The 16753-nt window shown below is 39.1% G+C and overlaps 1 protein-coding gene across 4 annotated transcripts in view; it reads right to left on the bottom strand.

The window, feature by feature from the left end:
- The window catches only part of ARNT2 (aryl hydrocarbon receptor nuclear translocator 2), a 90954-nt gene that overhangs the window by 34856 nt on the left and 39345 nt on the right, over positions 1 to 16753 (bottom strand). For all 4 annotated transcript variants that reach the window (XM_018571875.1, XM_018571860.1, XM_018571851.1 and 1 more), the window contains 2 exons: positions 7249 to 7351; positions 1119 to 1184 (listed from right to left, as the gene is read on the bottom strand). In XM_018571875.1, the coding sequence (XP_018427377.1) occupies positions 1119 to 1184; positions 7249 to 7351 (169 nt within the window). The remainder of the gene's footprint in view (positions 1 to 1118; positions 1185 to 7248; positions 7352 to 16753) is intronic.

The following is a 16753-nucleotide window of genomic DNA, read 5'->3' on the forward strand; positions in this document are numbered from 1 at the left end:
AGAAACCGAAAATGTCTTGATAAACAACATGAAGGGAAAACAAACACACAGCAAAAATAAAAATGGTGTTATGGCTCATATTTACCGTTTTGCATATTGCATCATGAGTTGCTGCTCAGAACTATATAATAACCTAATGTGTGCGTGTCTCTCTCTCTCTCTCTCTCTCTCTCTCTCTCTCAGAATCGAATTTCCTGACTTAAAGCAGAGCTACACTCTCCTATCCTTTACAGCCAAGGAAGGGGCCATCTCATCTTCCCCTCCATTTGAATTGCAGTGGCCATGGTCATGCACAAATGATCAGCTATGAGACCAGCCAGGGCCTGAAAGTTTGGTTGAGGATGAAATAACCATACTGGCAACTTTGACAATTGGCATGCCTTAAAAGTAACTGTTTTGGTGACAGTTACATTGGTGGGTCAAAGAGGAACTTTACCCTCCCAAAACAGTTATTTTTAAGGCCAATTGTCAAGGTTTCCAGTGCGTTTATTTCAGCTCAAAACTAAACTTTCAGGCCCTCACATGACTTTGTGATTTAGTGTCTGTGCTTCCCATCAAGAGAGATCGCTAACAAATCTCTCAAGCACAAAAGGCAGTTCATTATAAAAAGAAAGAACAAAACAAGTGCAAGTGACAAGTACAACATACAGATGGTTGACTCCAGAAGAATCTCTTGCATATACCGTGTTTCCCCGAAAGTAAGACCTACCCCGAAAAAAAGACCTAGTGTCTTTTTTCGTAGAAAAAAAAAAATAAGACGTCTTATTTTCGGGGAAACACGGTATTTTCTTGGTAACAGGCTAACCTACACTATGTTCTACTTATATAACACTGACATATTCTTCTGCAACATTTTACAAAGTAGGGGCATTACGAAATGTGCAAATAATAAATAATGCATTGTGGGGACAATCAAACAAAACATGAGAAGAAAGTGTTTATAATAAAATGTAATATCAAAAAAACTATACATTTTTTTCAGGACTGAAGAGGAAAGCACATGGTTATGGAATCTACATTAACTGTAAGTAGATAATGTTCTGGTGAGGACAGACTTCAGAACCTTAGCAATGCAAGTTAGTGCTTACCATGTGCTTCCATTGCAACGTATATCTTACCTGTATCTCTTCCTCATTGTGCTGATTCTGTTGTGCGGAAGGTGATCCAGTGGAGCGTTGCCACATCTAAAGGAACACATATTAACTAAAGTTAAATAAAGTTAAATGAAGACAGCAGTTTTTGGTGTTTCAATAAAATCATCTTAGGTATCCTCTAAAGTGCAGAGATCTATTGTGATTTGACTGCCAGAGAGATTTACTGAACTGCATATTCAGAAACAAAAGCAACAGAGACCCCCCCCCCCCCCCCCGTCTCTTCCACAATCTGGGGGTTCCTGCATGGTGTCGCCACAGCCATGTTCTGCACTAGACTGCACTGGAAGGGAAATCTGGCTGGTGGCTAAGTGTAAATTACTCTGTTTTCTTGCCTTTATTCTGTGTTTTTTTTTTTCTTCAACACAACAAATAAAAAATCATGAAAATAATCACCACTTTGTCACCAGCTATACCACCTAAACCTGTAGGTCTCTTGTCAACATAAAGACCCCACATCTTATGTGACCTTGCATCACACCACCAGAGTCTCAAAGGACACTGCAATGATGTAATCTCTACCATTTGCAACTCATCATCAAAGAACCAATGTACATACTGTAGCATAGACAGCTAATCCGAGAAATACTGTAGTATGCGCCATGCAAGGTAGTGTAGATGAATACTTTTTAGTCAAAGGACACATTTGTGGAAATTGGTTTAAGGTCTATTCAAACTTGTCCATTTTCCTGCAGTAAAACAGATGGATTTTACTGCATGGAAATGCACTTCAGTTAGCTTTCCCTTACTTTTCTATATGACTGGCTCACATCTATGAGCTGCAGTTTAGTGTGTTTTTAAATGGTAACTCTAAGACCCCATTTACAATGCATGTGTGCATTACCATGCGTGCTGCAGTGTTTGTGTGCAGGTGTGAACAGGTGCATAACTTGAATTTCTTATGATCTGAGATGTATTACATTAAATATAAAAAGTAAGCTCAAAAGTAATGCCATCATAGCCAATATAAATATTATAATGGAGTGATAAATCTGACAGTGTTTTGCTGCTACATTTGTTTTTTGCTTTGTGTTTTGCTGCTACATTTGAAAACTTGTATTTTTTTAATAAGAATTTTTTTTATTGTAAGGAAAAACATCCCAGTTTTGTACTATAACATAACAAAAACAAGAGCAAATGGTGACAAATAGACCCATAAGGCATATTGCCACGAAGTAAGGATGTACATTCTTCACAAGGTTCAGGTGTTCACACAAAAAGCATACAACTAGGGAGAGTTTTAAAGAAACACAGAAGACTGCATTACAACAATATCAGTGGGTCAAATACCCATTACAAACTTATGTCATGAACTGGGAACATCAGGATTTGTATCAGATGTCATAGTGCAAAAACACTGCATAAGTAGTTGCGGTGTTGGAGTTAACAATGAATTCTTCCTTCCCTCCCGGAGCTGCAGCACCTACCATCGGCCACCTTCTGGTCCTCGAAGGGCATTAAATCTCTGTCTCATTTATGTCCCAATGGGGTGATGCTTGGTTTTCCACAGCTACGACCTACGACTCTCCCCGTCTGATTTTTTGGCCTACTTTCAGCTACTACATGCGGTTCGAGCCCAATTTGGGTCGACCTCCCTTATACCAACTCAGTCCTCCCTGAAAGGGGATTCTGTGCAGGGATAGCTCCTCTAAATTAATTTCGACCTATTATATGGGACTTATGTTACTAAATGTCTAGGTGTGCATTCAGCCATAGCAAAGAATTACGTGCTTCCAGGTGCATTTAGAAATGCACTCCAAACACACCTGGACTTATGTATTTTCATTTCCGTGTACATTTTGCCGTAACTGCCTGTTTCCATAGAGGAAAGGTTGGGGGTAAGAGAGACATGCATTTTTGCACTTAAGGCAAAGAAAGAACAGTCTTGGGATGGGAGCCACATATGGTTCTGGAACTAATCCCCAGGAGGCCAATAGTAGGGTCCGCAGGCAAATGTAACGCAAACAGAATATTTGGTGTTTGAAAAATTGATTCCCAGTATCTATGAAGCTTCAAGCACATTGAGTGCATGAGTATAACTGTATCCCAACTGCATCTAGTACAGTCAGTACTTGTATTTGAGTAAGTAATACTCAATCATGACTAGAAAAACATTCTTTCCTATTTCCAGTAAATCTATCTCTGACACAACAGGTAATAAAATGGATTTAGGACTCTAAACAAGTCACAACACAGCAGCAATACTTCAACAGAAACATTAATGTTTATAGATACTCATTTTTTTAAATAGATGAATACGATTGCTTGTGACTTGTCTATATGATACTGATGACAGATCAACAGAAAATATTCAGACTGGCGAATAGCCTTTACACATGTCTGTTGTTCAGTGCTAATATTTCATGCTAAGGCCGGTAAGATCATTTTTAAATAGATGCCAAGATTATTAATTAGTATGAGCAATGTTTGAAATCCCACAGGGCCTGGTTTTTCACGGCAATGAAACAAGAGCATTCAAAGCTGCCCCTAGAAGCCCTCTATCATTACTTCTAACTCAAAGTCATACAAGGACCTCTAGCTCAACACTTAGATATCATTCTTCCTCTATATTATAATGGATTGCTAGCTTTCTATACAAAAGAGCAGGGAAATGTTTCTGATTACATCTGTGAGTGAACAAACACATCAATAGCTATGATACTCTCAGTGAAAGGTTATTTACAGGCACCCTAGTGTAAATCTAATTTCTACCATAAATCTAATTTCTATCATAAATAAAGTAAAAAGTTAATGCAGTCTCTGCAGAAATATACTTTTATATAAAGAAACAAGGATTATACCTCCTTCCCAACCTCTGCAGCCAAAAGTGAGATGTAACTAGGTAACTTCTTCTTCATTAAAAAGCAATGTATGCTGCATAAGAATCCTGGGACACAGGTCCCAGTGCAATACTGAGATTTTTTGGCCATTTAGCAGTTTGTCATTATTGCAAGAGAATAAACTCCATCTCCAGGTTCAACAAATAGTAATGGGATCTACAAGTGCCAGCAGTCATAACAATGCACAAGCCCTGCTACAACAGGAAGTGGTGTAAGGGACCTAAACAGACTTGCCCAGTAATATCATGAGCTTTGGGTCCTGGTATCAGTGCATACAGAATGTAGGCTGACCTCTGCTAATCCCTGGAGAGCAGCTGGCATGTGGGAACAGATGTGACAGTTTTGGCTGTGAGGTGAGCAGAATGATAGGTTCTTGTGATTTCTCTTCCCCCATTATCAGTGCCCCCTACACTTAAATGGTGCCTGGGTAAGTGCGATATGCTTTTGTGGTGCTCATTTGGGACCTTAGGATGGGAATTACAGAGTCTTGGTGCAAAACGATGGTTGGCTCTAAAGTATTCTGAATGCATCTGCCATGTATGTATCTGCCATGCAACAGTTAGCCAAACCCCACCTTGTATAAGCAGATACTATATATGACTAGAGAAGAGAGTGGCAAAACAACTTGTGTGTGATTGGCATAGGAGCTGAATGAGCAGTAATTTTTTTTGCTGTGTGTGTGCCCCCCCCCCCCCCCCAGTCATATTTAACTGGACATGATATGCAGCACTAAAGAGGTTTCATTTATTATCCGGGTAGCTTCCTCAGTTTTGAACTGAGGAAGTGACTTGATTGAATGCCAAAATGTCTTCAACATAATGGAACAAGTCCAGTTGGATGTGACAAACTACTACAAGTTATACCATGACCTGGATAAATGAGAAGCTTCACAGAACCACCTGGAATGGTTTGCCCTGAAATATTTGGCTGTATTGGCTCATCCTCCTTTACAGTGGAAACCACCTTTCTTGTAGGACATAAATACCCATTTTGCTTTATGGCTGCATGACTAGAGAGCAAGAAGGATCCTCATTTTTACATGAAAGTATACTTAGCATTTAAATTTAACATATTTATGCAAATGTTATAGCAATATGTATTTGCCTAATTAAATTATTATCAGTTATTAAAAATCTAGAGGTTGATGGTGGAGTACATGCTTGATGACCTAGCTGTCTGAGCTAGAAGCACCCTGCCCCGTTGAATGGGAAAAACGTAAAGCAATGTAAAGAACTTTAGCTGTCTACAAGACATGTTTGGAGGTTGTGATTTCAACAAAAGGGCTGTTAGTAAGTGTTGACTGGTGGGGTGCCCATGCTTTTGCACACAACATATTTTATGCTTTTAACTCGATAATAGCAATTGTGAATTCAAATCTGCAAAAATATAATGTTTATATTAACATCTTTCCATTAAGGAAATCAACTAAATATGAAATCTGACTAGTGCATCCAAAATTTGCATATGTCCGTATGCAGCTTAAGACCCAAAATCCTCAAAAATATATCTATCCCAACCACCCCAAACACTTCATCATGCTTAGTCACAGCACAGCTTACACACAGTATGGTAGAGGAAGCTAAAACTGCGTTACTATGACTGACGTGCTGAGGAAGAGGAGTCCCTTTGTATCTGTGGATAGCAATTACACAAAAGTAACTTTAAAGGTTGTAAATGTGCTAACATTTTAATGGCATTTTGCTAGGTAGATCACCCAAAAGTGAGCAGGAACACCAACAACGTCAAGTCAGCAGAAACTGAACCAAGCATTACAGCAAAAAGACCTTGCGAAACCAGGAGAAGACAGCCTACCAGACACTACATACAATTAAAATATATATTTTAGGTCAGACAACCCTTTACTTTTGTTGTTAATGGAATCAACAGAGTCAGTAAAGTCTGGGTGCTTGGGGACTGCACAGCAATCACAAGTAGAAGGCATGTAATCAACATATTAGTATATGGAAAACTTCCAAAGGCTCTAATAAAAGCTAAGCGATTAACCAGATGCCCCCAAAAACCTTCATCTAAGAACACAGGGCATAGATAACATGGTCTGTTCCTCTCTCCCTCTGCTCCTACGGCAGCAAGTAATACAGCATTTGAAGCTGTAAAACGGAGCTTCTGAACAGTGTCTGTAAACACTTTGAATAAATACAATACAATGTAATGTATTGTTACTTTTTATTTACTCTGTTTCATTTATATCAAAGGAGTGATCTGCATATAAGCTCAGTTAAAGCAACTTTACAAGTTAAATTGTTTTTTATTTTTTTAAACTAATTAATATTATTAATAGTTACACTTTTTTTGTTTGTTACTTTTTTGTGTTTCATTAAAAAAAGTCCAAAATTGAAAGAAAAATATTTTATTTGTAAATACTTTTGCAAACAGTCTGCATCCTAATTTTAGTGTAATTTTAAATGGGTCCATTGATAGAATAAAATGTATATTTTATTTTTTAAAACGAACACTGATCGAAGCAGAAAAAAGCGTGTCTTTATTTTTTAAATGTTTTTATGTCTATAGATAGCATAGAAGATAATATATTTACCAAAAGTAAACATTGCTTTTTCCCTCCCCCCAATGTTAATGTTAGCACTTACCTTAAGTGATGTCTCTTAATTCAATCTTCTTCTTCTTTCCTGTTATTTCCAGCCTTCTCTCCAGCGCTGCCGCGGATCTCCGATCTGCATGCGGGTGCACGCTATCCATAGACTTACCTTGTGTCTCTCCTCGTCTCCGGACCGAAAATCTGAACTGCGCATGCGCCCGCCCCAGGATCCATTGCAGCCGCCCGAGATTTTTCAGATTTTCGGACGGGAGGGCACGGCGAAGACACAGGTAAGTTTAAACCCGTTTCAACTGTTTTGTTTTTTTTGCATATATCTACTGCTTGCTAGCAGTAGATATATGCAATAACACCTGAGGGTTTAATAACCCTTTAAGAAAAGTTTAAACAAGAATTCTGTTTTGCAACAACAAGCATGTGCTCAGTGTCTGTTCTCCAGTTTTGAAGAATCATCCTATGAAGGAAGTGCTGAACAACAGCTTTCTGAGCAGAAAGGAAACTATGATTGGTGAACCCCAGAAATGCAAAGCCCCTCCCAACCTTTAACAGAGTCCCCTCCCTTTTATGCAGCAATGTTGCTGCTGGAGCAGCACTCGGAGAAAATATGGGAACTGTAATTCCACTGGAGAGCCATCATTTGGCAAAAGATTTCCAAACTGCACACTGTTTAGGATGTTTTTATTACCTCATCCGGCAAATGAATGAACGCCGGGATCCCATACACATTCGCATAGAGGACTGTTGGCCTTCTTTCTTCACTGTACCAGTTTTCAAGTCCAAAATACGTCCTAAACAAAGAATAGAAAACAACAAAATGGAATGACTCATGTTCCTTCTTAGTCGCTTATTAAATTAACAATTTCATCACATTGACTTTTAAAGGATACTCATATTTCTGGTAATAAGAGAACTAGCCTTTCCTAGACATATGACGTATATGGAGTCTGAAGGATTTTCTAACGATCCGTTGGCTCAGATTTATGGTGATTTTATAGTTTTAGTGTACACTTTAAACCTTATATGCGCATAAACAGATGTCATGCAGTCTCCTATTTTCATGTTCCGTAAATCACATCTCAACTGCCTATACCCCTGCCGCAGGTGATAAGGAAAATACAATTTTCCTGGTCCACCCTTTCCTCTTTGCCTGATGCTGGAATGTATGCTAATGTGGCCAAACAATACCGGCAGAAAAATAATGGTTTCTTCTGCCACTGTCCGGTGAGCACAGTGAGCCAAATACGAAAATGTCGGAGTAAGATTAAATGGTATGGTAAATATTTAATATTGCATATTGAAATTTGTCTTGTTGATTTCGCCCAGCAGATAGAGCTTTAGGCTCATTTGTTTCCATTGCACACAGTTTACACAGCTCATTAGCTCAAGCAGAGCTTGCCACAGACACAAGTAAATCAGAGAAGTAGAAAAAAAGGTTTTTGTTTCTGCCCGGAGATCAGAACCATTTAAATTACCCTTTTTTTAGTGTTGCATGTCAACCAGATCCATAACCAAACTAGACCATATACACAAAAAGTTAAACCAGCTATCAAGAGTAGCTAGTTAAAGAGGTTAACAAAGGATTGGGACAAGCAAGTCAAATGCAAAAATAATTTATTGTACAGGTATAAATACCATTTAGAACATAGCCATTTAATCACTAACTACCATTAAAAAAAAATGAAGCATGACATTCCAAAGTGAACCTTCTAATGTGCAGATAGGTTATATAAAGTGCTCTCATTCACATGTACATGTAATTCAGGACCATGGGGGGAGAAAACAATTTCCTGGGTGCAGCAAAGCACCTTTCTTACTCCTACCGCTGAGGACCTCTGCATATATTAAATCACTTGCGGATACAAAGTAATACTTATAATTGAATAGAAGAGACAAATGGTAACTCCTTGTAAAGAGGCTTATCAGTGATGGTATAAGGCTAAATTGCCATTTTGATGATCAATGTTACTTCCGATATTGGTAGTTATACTGATAAGATGTTATAAAGGAATGTCTCTTAAATCATTGACGTCTAAACTTGAGTTATCCGTATGTGCATTTAACCCCTTTTTCCGCTGTGATGTGTTACTGATGGCCAGTTATAGGTGGATGGATACAAAGTGGCAGGTCTTGCCGTGTATTTCTTCTAGCCAGAAGGCCAAAATCTTCGCAACTATGTAGGAGTCTTCCCCCTGGTGTGACCCCTGGCTTGTCTGACCTCGATTCTGCCTTTTGCTCTGGTACCCTGCTGCCCGCCTGGTGTGACCTCGGCTCTGATCTACCCGATCCAGATCCTGGACTTCTGCCTGGCACGGTGTTGCCCCATACACTGGCACCTGTGCTACTTGCTGTTTCTTAGGCTCTGTTCTCATCCTCAGAGTTTGGGGGACACAAGGTGCAAGGGGAGCCTCCTCATCCAACCAGTCTCCAGCCAGGTACGTGATACCCATTAGGGGAGCACCCTGTTGGTCAGGAACTGACCTGAGTGACTCAGATGAAAAGATGCTGTTTGCTTTATGCTATGGACTTGCTGTACAAAGCCTTTCTGCATTGAAACTGTGTTTGTTTACTGCCTTGCAGAATAAAATTGCAGGGAAGAGCTGCTTGGATAGTTCCTGGGTGTCCCTGTGTCCCACTTACACCTGTTATTGTTTAATGCACAGCGCTGGGTAATATGCTGGCACTTTAAACACAAGGAATTATACTAATTATTGTCCATTGCCTATAACTGAGCCATTTTCCACTATACCCTTGAATCATCAGAAAGTTGTACTGAATTTAAAAAAACTTTAAAGCCCAACTGAAGTTTCAGCCTCATTTTGCTAAATGCATTTCGGTTGCATTAAACCAAAAGGTGTGCAAAGTCTTACCATTTTTGTTCTTTAAAATGCAGCCACAGCCTGAGTTAAAAGCCTATCCCCGAGAACCCTTACTTTCTGTGGGGAACCATTGATCTCCCAGAATACCCCCGCTGATTCGGTGCCGGAGTTCTCCACTCATTGGGGAGTATGAGCTTTGCTGATTGTAGAACTAGGTTTGGCTCAGTAGTGAGCATGTGGGTCCTCTGCAATGAGACCACTGCTTACACACAGAGAGCAAGGGTTCCACTCTGCAACTGCTGGCAGGAGACAGCTATTTAGGCTAAAGAAAATATACTCTAAGGCATTAAACACCATAAGGGCTATTCACAGAAGGGTGAATAGTTTGGAGAAGTGAACAGTCTAGGACAAAATAGCTGATTTGGAAAAATTCTCCAATTCAGCTCACTTTCCAGTTCAGCTATGTTGTCCTAGATTGTTCTCTTCTCCTGCCTTCTGAAAACTCTTCAACCTTTACTGAATAACCCTGCATTTGTTTTGATGCACCTGGAAAGTATTTATCTAATTTAAAATGTAGTAAATGTATTTAGCTAGTTTAAACTGAACACTATAATTATATCATGTTAGACTTTGATTTTTTTTTCTTCTATTCTTCCTGATGGTGCACACAGACATCTGATTTCATTTGGACTTTCAGTAGCAGAATAAAGTTTGAGATTTCTGCTACATGTTTTTCTAATTAATTAGACTGTGGTTATAAAACCAGAACTATGTGTGACATATGGCTTGGTAGAGCCGTAGCCAGGCATGTCCTGCTATAAGCGGTGCTGGTTAGAAGAACACGTGTCTGGCATAGTACAACCAGCTGTGACAGATTATCAGAGTTCAGAGGACAGTCACTATAATCCTATATATCGAAGAATTTGTCTGCTAATATAGCAATACGTCTATCATTTGACTCTAGAGAAGATAGATTGTACAGAGTCATGCACTGCAAAAGTTATCACCTGTTAACAGCCAAAATCTTGGGCAAGTCTAACATCTGGCATGACTGTATGTCTTTCTGTTTTATCTCTTGATCATCTCATACCTTGATTTCTCTTGTTTGTTAAACAGGCACAGTAGATAAGTACAAGTACATTGTGCATAGATGCTGATAATAGAAAATAACTTTATTATTTCCGCCTGCAGATGATATATTTTATTAATATATTCATGTTAGTAGTAGAATACTGTGCTGTGTTAGCTATTGATTGATGCAGAAACTCCAAGCTTTCTGCATATTTTCATGTTGAAAAATACTCATACTTTTTTTTTTTTTTGCAACTGCACTGTTATTTAAGTGACACTAAACTCAGGAGTTAAATCTTAAAAATCCATTCAAGTATCCTAACTATGAACAAAAATGTATCTTATTTGTGTATCACTCGGCTGTAGTTCCTTAAGTCATCTCTGAATTGGTGCTGACACTGTCCTTCCTTCTGGAGGCGGGGCTACTTTTGTTCCCCATAGTCCCTGTGTGTGTTGTAAAGTAGTCACCGCTTCAAACTTGATGCTGTGATGGACTACAATATCAATACAAATTAGTAAACTAATCATTAGATTGCAGTCCATTATGGGAACAAACTTGGAGAGTTGACTACTTTACAACACGCAAGCTGGAAAGTATGTGGTCTGGACCTCACACAGCCCTCTTCACTCAACATAACAAGACTTGCTCAATTGTTCAGTGGAGTAGGAGGTAAGCCAAAGGTAGTAGCTACAGTCATATATAAGACTGTAATTACCAAATCATCCCAAATACTTAGAGACCCAGTGCTGTCCAACTGTGTAATGATTTATCCAGGCAGCAACGGTATTTTGCAGTTTTGGATAAAAGAAGTATATAGTAAACCTAGTCTAGGTTCCTCATCTATATAAATATATATGGTTCTGGTATTATTTATTTCCAATTTTTGCAGTGAATAAATAAGATTATTGCTTTGGATCTGGGATTAAAATTACGTAGATGGAATATCGAGCAATCGGCATTACGTATACAGCTGGCACTGCGCGCGGGGATCATGTGCATGACTCGGAGATCATCCACTGTCCAGAGTTCAACACTGGGCTCACCGCTGCTCTTCAATTTTATTTATCGTAAATCATAACACACTTCTTGTTAATAGCCATGATGACTCTAACAGCATTAAAACAGAAATAAAAATGTAGGTCAACAGCTGTGATTAGCAAAGCTTTCTCTTTTACGAGTCCCCAAGATGAAGATAAAAAAATATTACAAATAACTGGAACTTGTGAGGTTGCACAAAAAAAATGGAACCTTAACTTAATCCAAATTTAAAAAAAATTAAAAAGGCAGATGAGGGCACAGGAAAACAACAAGGAAATGAGTGGCCGCAGGGGCTGTGAGGGTGTTTGATACCTGGCCAGAAACTTTGTGGGTTTTTTAGAGGATGACTTTCACCACTAAAAACATGTTTCTTGACTGTGCCAAGACACATGTCATTATTCCAGGAGATGAGAGCACAGGGAAAGGATTAATGTGTCTAAACTGTGAAAGAAAGAAGGAAAAATAGGAAGGTTTGCTAAATAAATGCTGATGTTTTAACACATTAGAATGGTATAAGAATATCTGAGATACTAAACATAATATTACTTTAGAGGCAATGCTATTATGCGCTTTCTCCATCAAGTGGGAACAAATGGTGATTAAATACCTGGAAACACATATCCCATTAGACACTAGATAAATCCCACCAGACCCTGGAGAACTTTCTCTTTTCTCTGACTTCTCAAAATTATTAACCCATGCCCCTTTCTCCCACTCCAGTGGAAGTAGGTTTCAAACAGTTTTTCTGCAGTGCTTTACATAACGCACGGTTACATCGGTTCCTGCCCTCAAGAAGAATACAATCCAGGGAACCTATCTCACATACATACATACATACATAGAAGGGCCAATTTAGACAGGAGCCAATTAACCTTCCAGAATGTCTTTTAAAGTGCTGGAGGAAACCGGAGTACCCGGGGGAAACCCTTTTAAGCACGGGGAGAACATGCAAACTCTATGCAGATAGATGTCCTGATCTGGATTTGAATTGGGGACCCCCAGAGTTGCAAGGCAGAACTATGTTTTTTTTACGTTATGTAGGGTTGGGCAACTTTACTTTTTATAAAATGGATTTAGCATTACATTGGTTTCTTTTAATATATACAGAGAAACTTTAAATGATGATTGAGATCTTTATACCAGAATGATAACCTAAATCTAAAATACTAATAATGATAAAAATGCCCATAAAATGCAAAAAAAAATTAAGGAAAGTACACCAAATTGTATTCTGGAAAGATACTTTTTTACCCCGGATGATTCTCCCTTGCAGCAGAGATTATGTGACCAATTGCCTAGGCTTCTGGACACTTATTATGGGCGTCTGCCATCATTCTTTATTTATCCCCCCCCTGTGGGATTATTATCAAAGCTTTAAAGAAATCCTTTCCCAGTGTTTATAGAAATTGTTACAAAATATGAACTTTCCAACAACTCAATGGTGCATCCAAGATAACCATCTTGCCTGCAACAGCAAGAAGTCGAAGCAACGCTGTCATTCACAGTCTGCATGTCAAATACAGCTCTGCTTTCCCTGTGACAAGCATGTGCCACTAATCTTTGATTATATCAGTATACAGGGAACTGATTAGAGACAGGATGAAGAATTAGCTCCTAACATTTTGACATGTATTTATATAGCACTGACAATTTACACAGCACTTTACATATTGTACATTCACATACGTCCCTGCCCCCAAAGAACTTACATGCATACATACACATAATAGAGCCAATTAACCTACAAGCGTGTAATTGGAGTTTGGGAGGAAACCGCGACCAGGACATGGAGAATATGCAAACACCATGCAGGCAGTGCCCTGGTTGGGCTTTGAACTCCAATGCTGCAAAGCAGTTGTGCTAACCACTATGCCACTGTGCTTCCCATTCCACATAATTTACATGTCGGTAACAGCGCTGTTTAGTCTGCAAATTTTGCAGAACGGAGGGTGTTTGAAACAGCTAATAGAGCAGATTATGAACATTCTAAGTTGACATTTTTAGGGAATGGATAGGTTCCCTTTTAGTGGGTATTTGAATACAGATCCACTTTTATAAATGAGCCTATGCATCTTAAATAAATAAAATGAAACAGCAATAAAAAATAAGCACAGAATAGGAAACCAATACAAGGCATGGCTGTTTAAAAATGCAGAAATATGATGTAGCTGCGAGATTGATATGAGTGCCAGGCTCAGCCATAATAAGTGGGTGAAAGAGAACCAGTATGTCATTTTTAGGGTGTCTAGGTGAAGGAAAAGAGATGCGATATGGATTATACTACATATGTGATTCCGATATGAAGACAGAATGGCTGATGAGAAGGGCAGAACACACTGACAGAACATCCAGCTGATAAGGAATTTTGCCCAGCCCTTCAGGAAACCTGTGGAATTTTTCTGCAGCAAGCTAAGAAAGAAAAATAAACTTTTTTTAGGGGTATTTTTTTGTGCGCTCGAACACTCGGAAATATCACAACTAAAATAAAACAAAGCCAGGGAAAAGTTGCTGAACTTTAAACATTTTCAAGTACCACCAAATAGAGAAGCAAAACAAGGCAGGGTGAATAAATATTTGACTCTGAAGAGAAGCAGAAATGGATCCAGCAAAACATCTGCCATAACAAACTGCAGGAAGAAACGGTGAAACCTTAAACCTAGACCGTTGTGAACTGTCAGGAACTCTCTGCTGCCAGGAGCCTGCCGAGCACTGCGGGGCTTTGGGGAACCTGCTGTGGAAGCTGAAGTGGTGCATCAGGCAAGGCTCTACCTACCGGGTAATGCTCTTGATTATATACGTACACCGTGTCCCACAGATGTTTGGTCTCGTTCATGGAAGGTGAACACTTGATATAACAAAGGATGAAAATGAATAAACCTTTATGATTATGCAGAAGCTACACAGCTCTTTAAACCCGGGTGAACAAAGTCATGGAAAAATCAGGAGTTAGTTAGCCTTCTAGAAGCCGACAAATGCTTTTAAAGACCAGAGACTCGGTGCTTTGAATGTCTTGGCTTTGGAATAATCAAACTTAAAGTTAAACTCCAGGCACATATAAAAAATGGTAAAAACGACCCAATCCAGGCAAAATATTAACCCCCCACTCTCCCTTCTCCCTCTAACCCATCCTGCAAGGTTAAAGCTGGCCTTATCGAAAAAATGCTTGATTCCTTCATCCAGGCTAAACAGCGTGGGTAGGGAAATCCTCCCACCTGGCTATTGCATTCTTTGCTGCTGTCTGAATACCTGAACAGTGATTTCAGGAGATTGGCAGTAATGTCACTGTTCAGGCCGGAATTTTCATACCAGCTCCTTCAACAAAAGTCAATTTAAAAAATCTTCTTTTGTCATAAAGAGGCATGCTGCCCTTTCAGACAAGGCTGTGCTATGTGGCAGAGCTGTGTAATTCTCAGAACTACGAATCCTTTGGGAGGTTAAACAGCTCCCATATATGTATTTCAACTGGGTATTTAGCTGTTTGCCTGGAATTCAGCTTTTAGATATGAATCCTGGAAATGCTTCAACAGGTAATTTTAAGACATGCTGCATGTGCATAATAATAAATATAGTAACACGTCAAAATGTTTCTAAGTCCATAGCAATTTGCACTTGGATACACCAAAGTCAGTTTCAACGTTGATCTATAGCCACAAATAAATGTTTAACATGTTTTTAAAAGGCTGAAAACCACTGAGGAAGTACATTCCTGCTGCTGTGGCCAGACTCTTGTTTCACTTGAGGTGTGTTTGACATGAAGTCTTCAAGAACCTCACTAGAGGAAATGGTTTTAAGAACATACAAGCTGGAATTTTATTGCCTTTTCTATAGCAGCATTATTACTTTGTTTTTCTTTTTACTTCGAATGGGGATTTCCACTTTACAAGCCTGGACCCTGCTTTGGGCTCCTCTGGGAAGCATTAGTAGTCTCCCTTTCCTCATAGCCCTCCATTATGTCTGAACTGTCAATCTGCGGTACTCTTTAAACTTCCATTAGAGCTGCAAGTGAAATCGGGGACTGCAGCTCCTTCCCACAGCAAACAGAGGTGGTACCAGGCTAGGGATTCCTCTATGTTGCAAGAAAAGGTCTCAAACAGTGGCAGTGGTCACTTATAAATATCAGAATATCATTATCCACAAGAAAGGATCACAGTAATGGTCCCTTGGGACATCTAAGCCCTTCACAATTCAAAAATACGAATTGCAGGGCAATTAGGAATATTTCTGTGGTATTGCTTGGTGGGACATTTCTTGTCACTCTATTTTTGTATTTTTCAAGTCAGAAGGCAGCAGCTGGGAAGAAGGAACGGAAGCCTGCTGTCTCTAAGAAAGAACTGAACTTCTGAATTTTAGGGGGAAGACTGGAAACCCAATGGTCTGGTACCAGGAACTCTACTTTTCTCTCCTTAGCTTGCTTCTTCGTCAGTTTGAAGCATTGGTCTTGGCAAGTTTCTTGCCCTCCCTTCCCTTTGCCTAATCATAGGCACTACTTAATTAGCGGCAATGTCACTCACAAGGTAAGTGGACAATATGTTTTATGACCTCTAATAATGTTTTAAGTTGTTCGGGGCTTGGGTTATATGTCTTGACGAGTACGAGTTGAAGATATTAAGTGGTTGGCTCATTCCAAATGTGTGTTAACCTAACCCCAAATAATAGGCCAGGGCAATATTCTGTTTCCTTATTTATCATTACTATTAATTGCATGGCCTGTGTAGTCCGATAAAGCAAAGGTAAAACCATGTCTTATTTATAAAGATATATCTGACAAATCCAATTTGAGCTGACGGGGAATCCATGGATGCAATATACAGGTGAAACTCGAATAATTAGAATATCGTGCAAAGTTCATTTATTTCACTAATGCAACTTAAAAGGTGAAACTAATATATGAGATAGACTCATTACATGCAAAGCAAGATAATTCAAGCCGTGATTTGTCATAATTGTGATGATTATGGCTTACAGCTCATGAAAACCCCAAGAACCCCAAATCCACAACCTCAAAAAAGTAGATTATTACATGCAATCAATAAAACAAGGATTGTACATAGAACAATATCGGACCTCTGAAAAGTACAAGCATGCATATGTACTCAGTACTTGGTTTGGGCCCCTTTTGCAGCACTTACTGCAATTACTTTTGCACGATATTCGAATTATTCGAGTTTCACCTGTAATTCTGCTTGATCCTTTATAGGGCGACCTCCCCTTTCCTAATCCCCCCCCCCCTTCTTTTTCTTTTTTTCACCTGTCTGGCTCTATTT

This window comes from Nanorana parkeri, unplaced genomic scaffold (assembly GCF_000935625.1).
Source record: "Nanorana parkeri isolate BGI_ZX_2015 unplaced genomic scaffold, ASM93562v1 scaffold42, whole genome shotgun sequence".
Classification (NCBI taxonomy): domain Eukaryota; kingdom Metazoa; phylum Chordata; class Amphibia; order Anura; family Dicroglossidae; genus Nanorana; species Nanorana parkeri.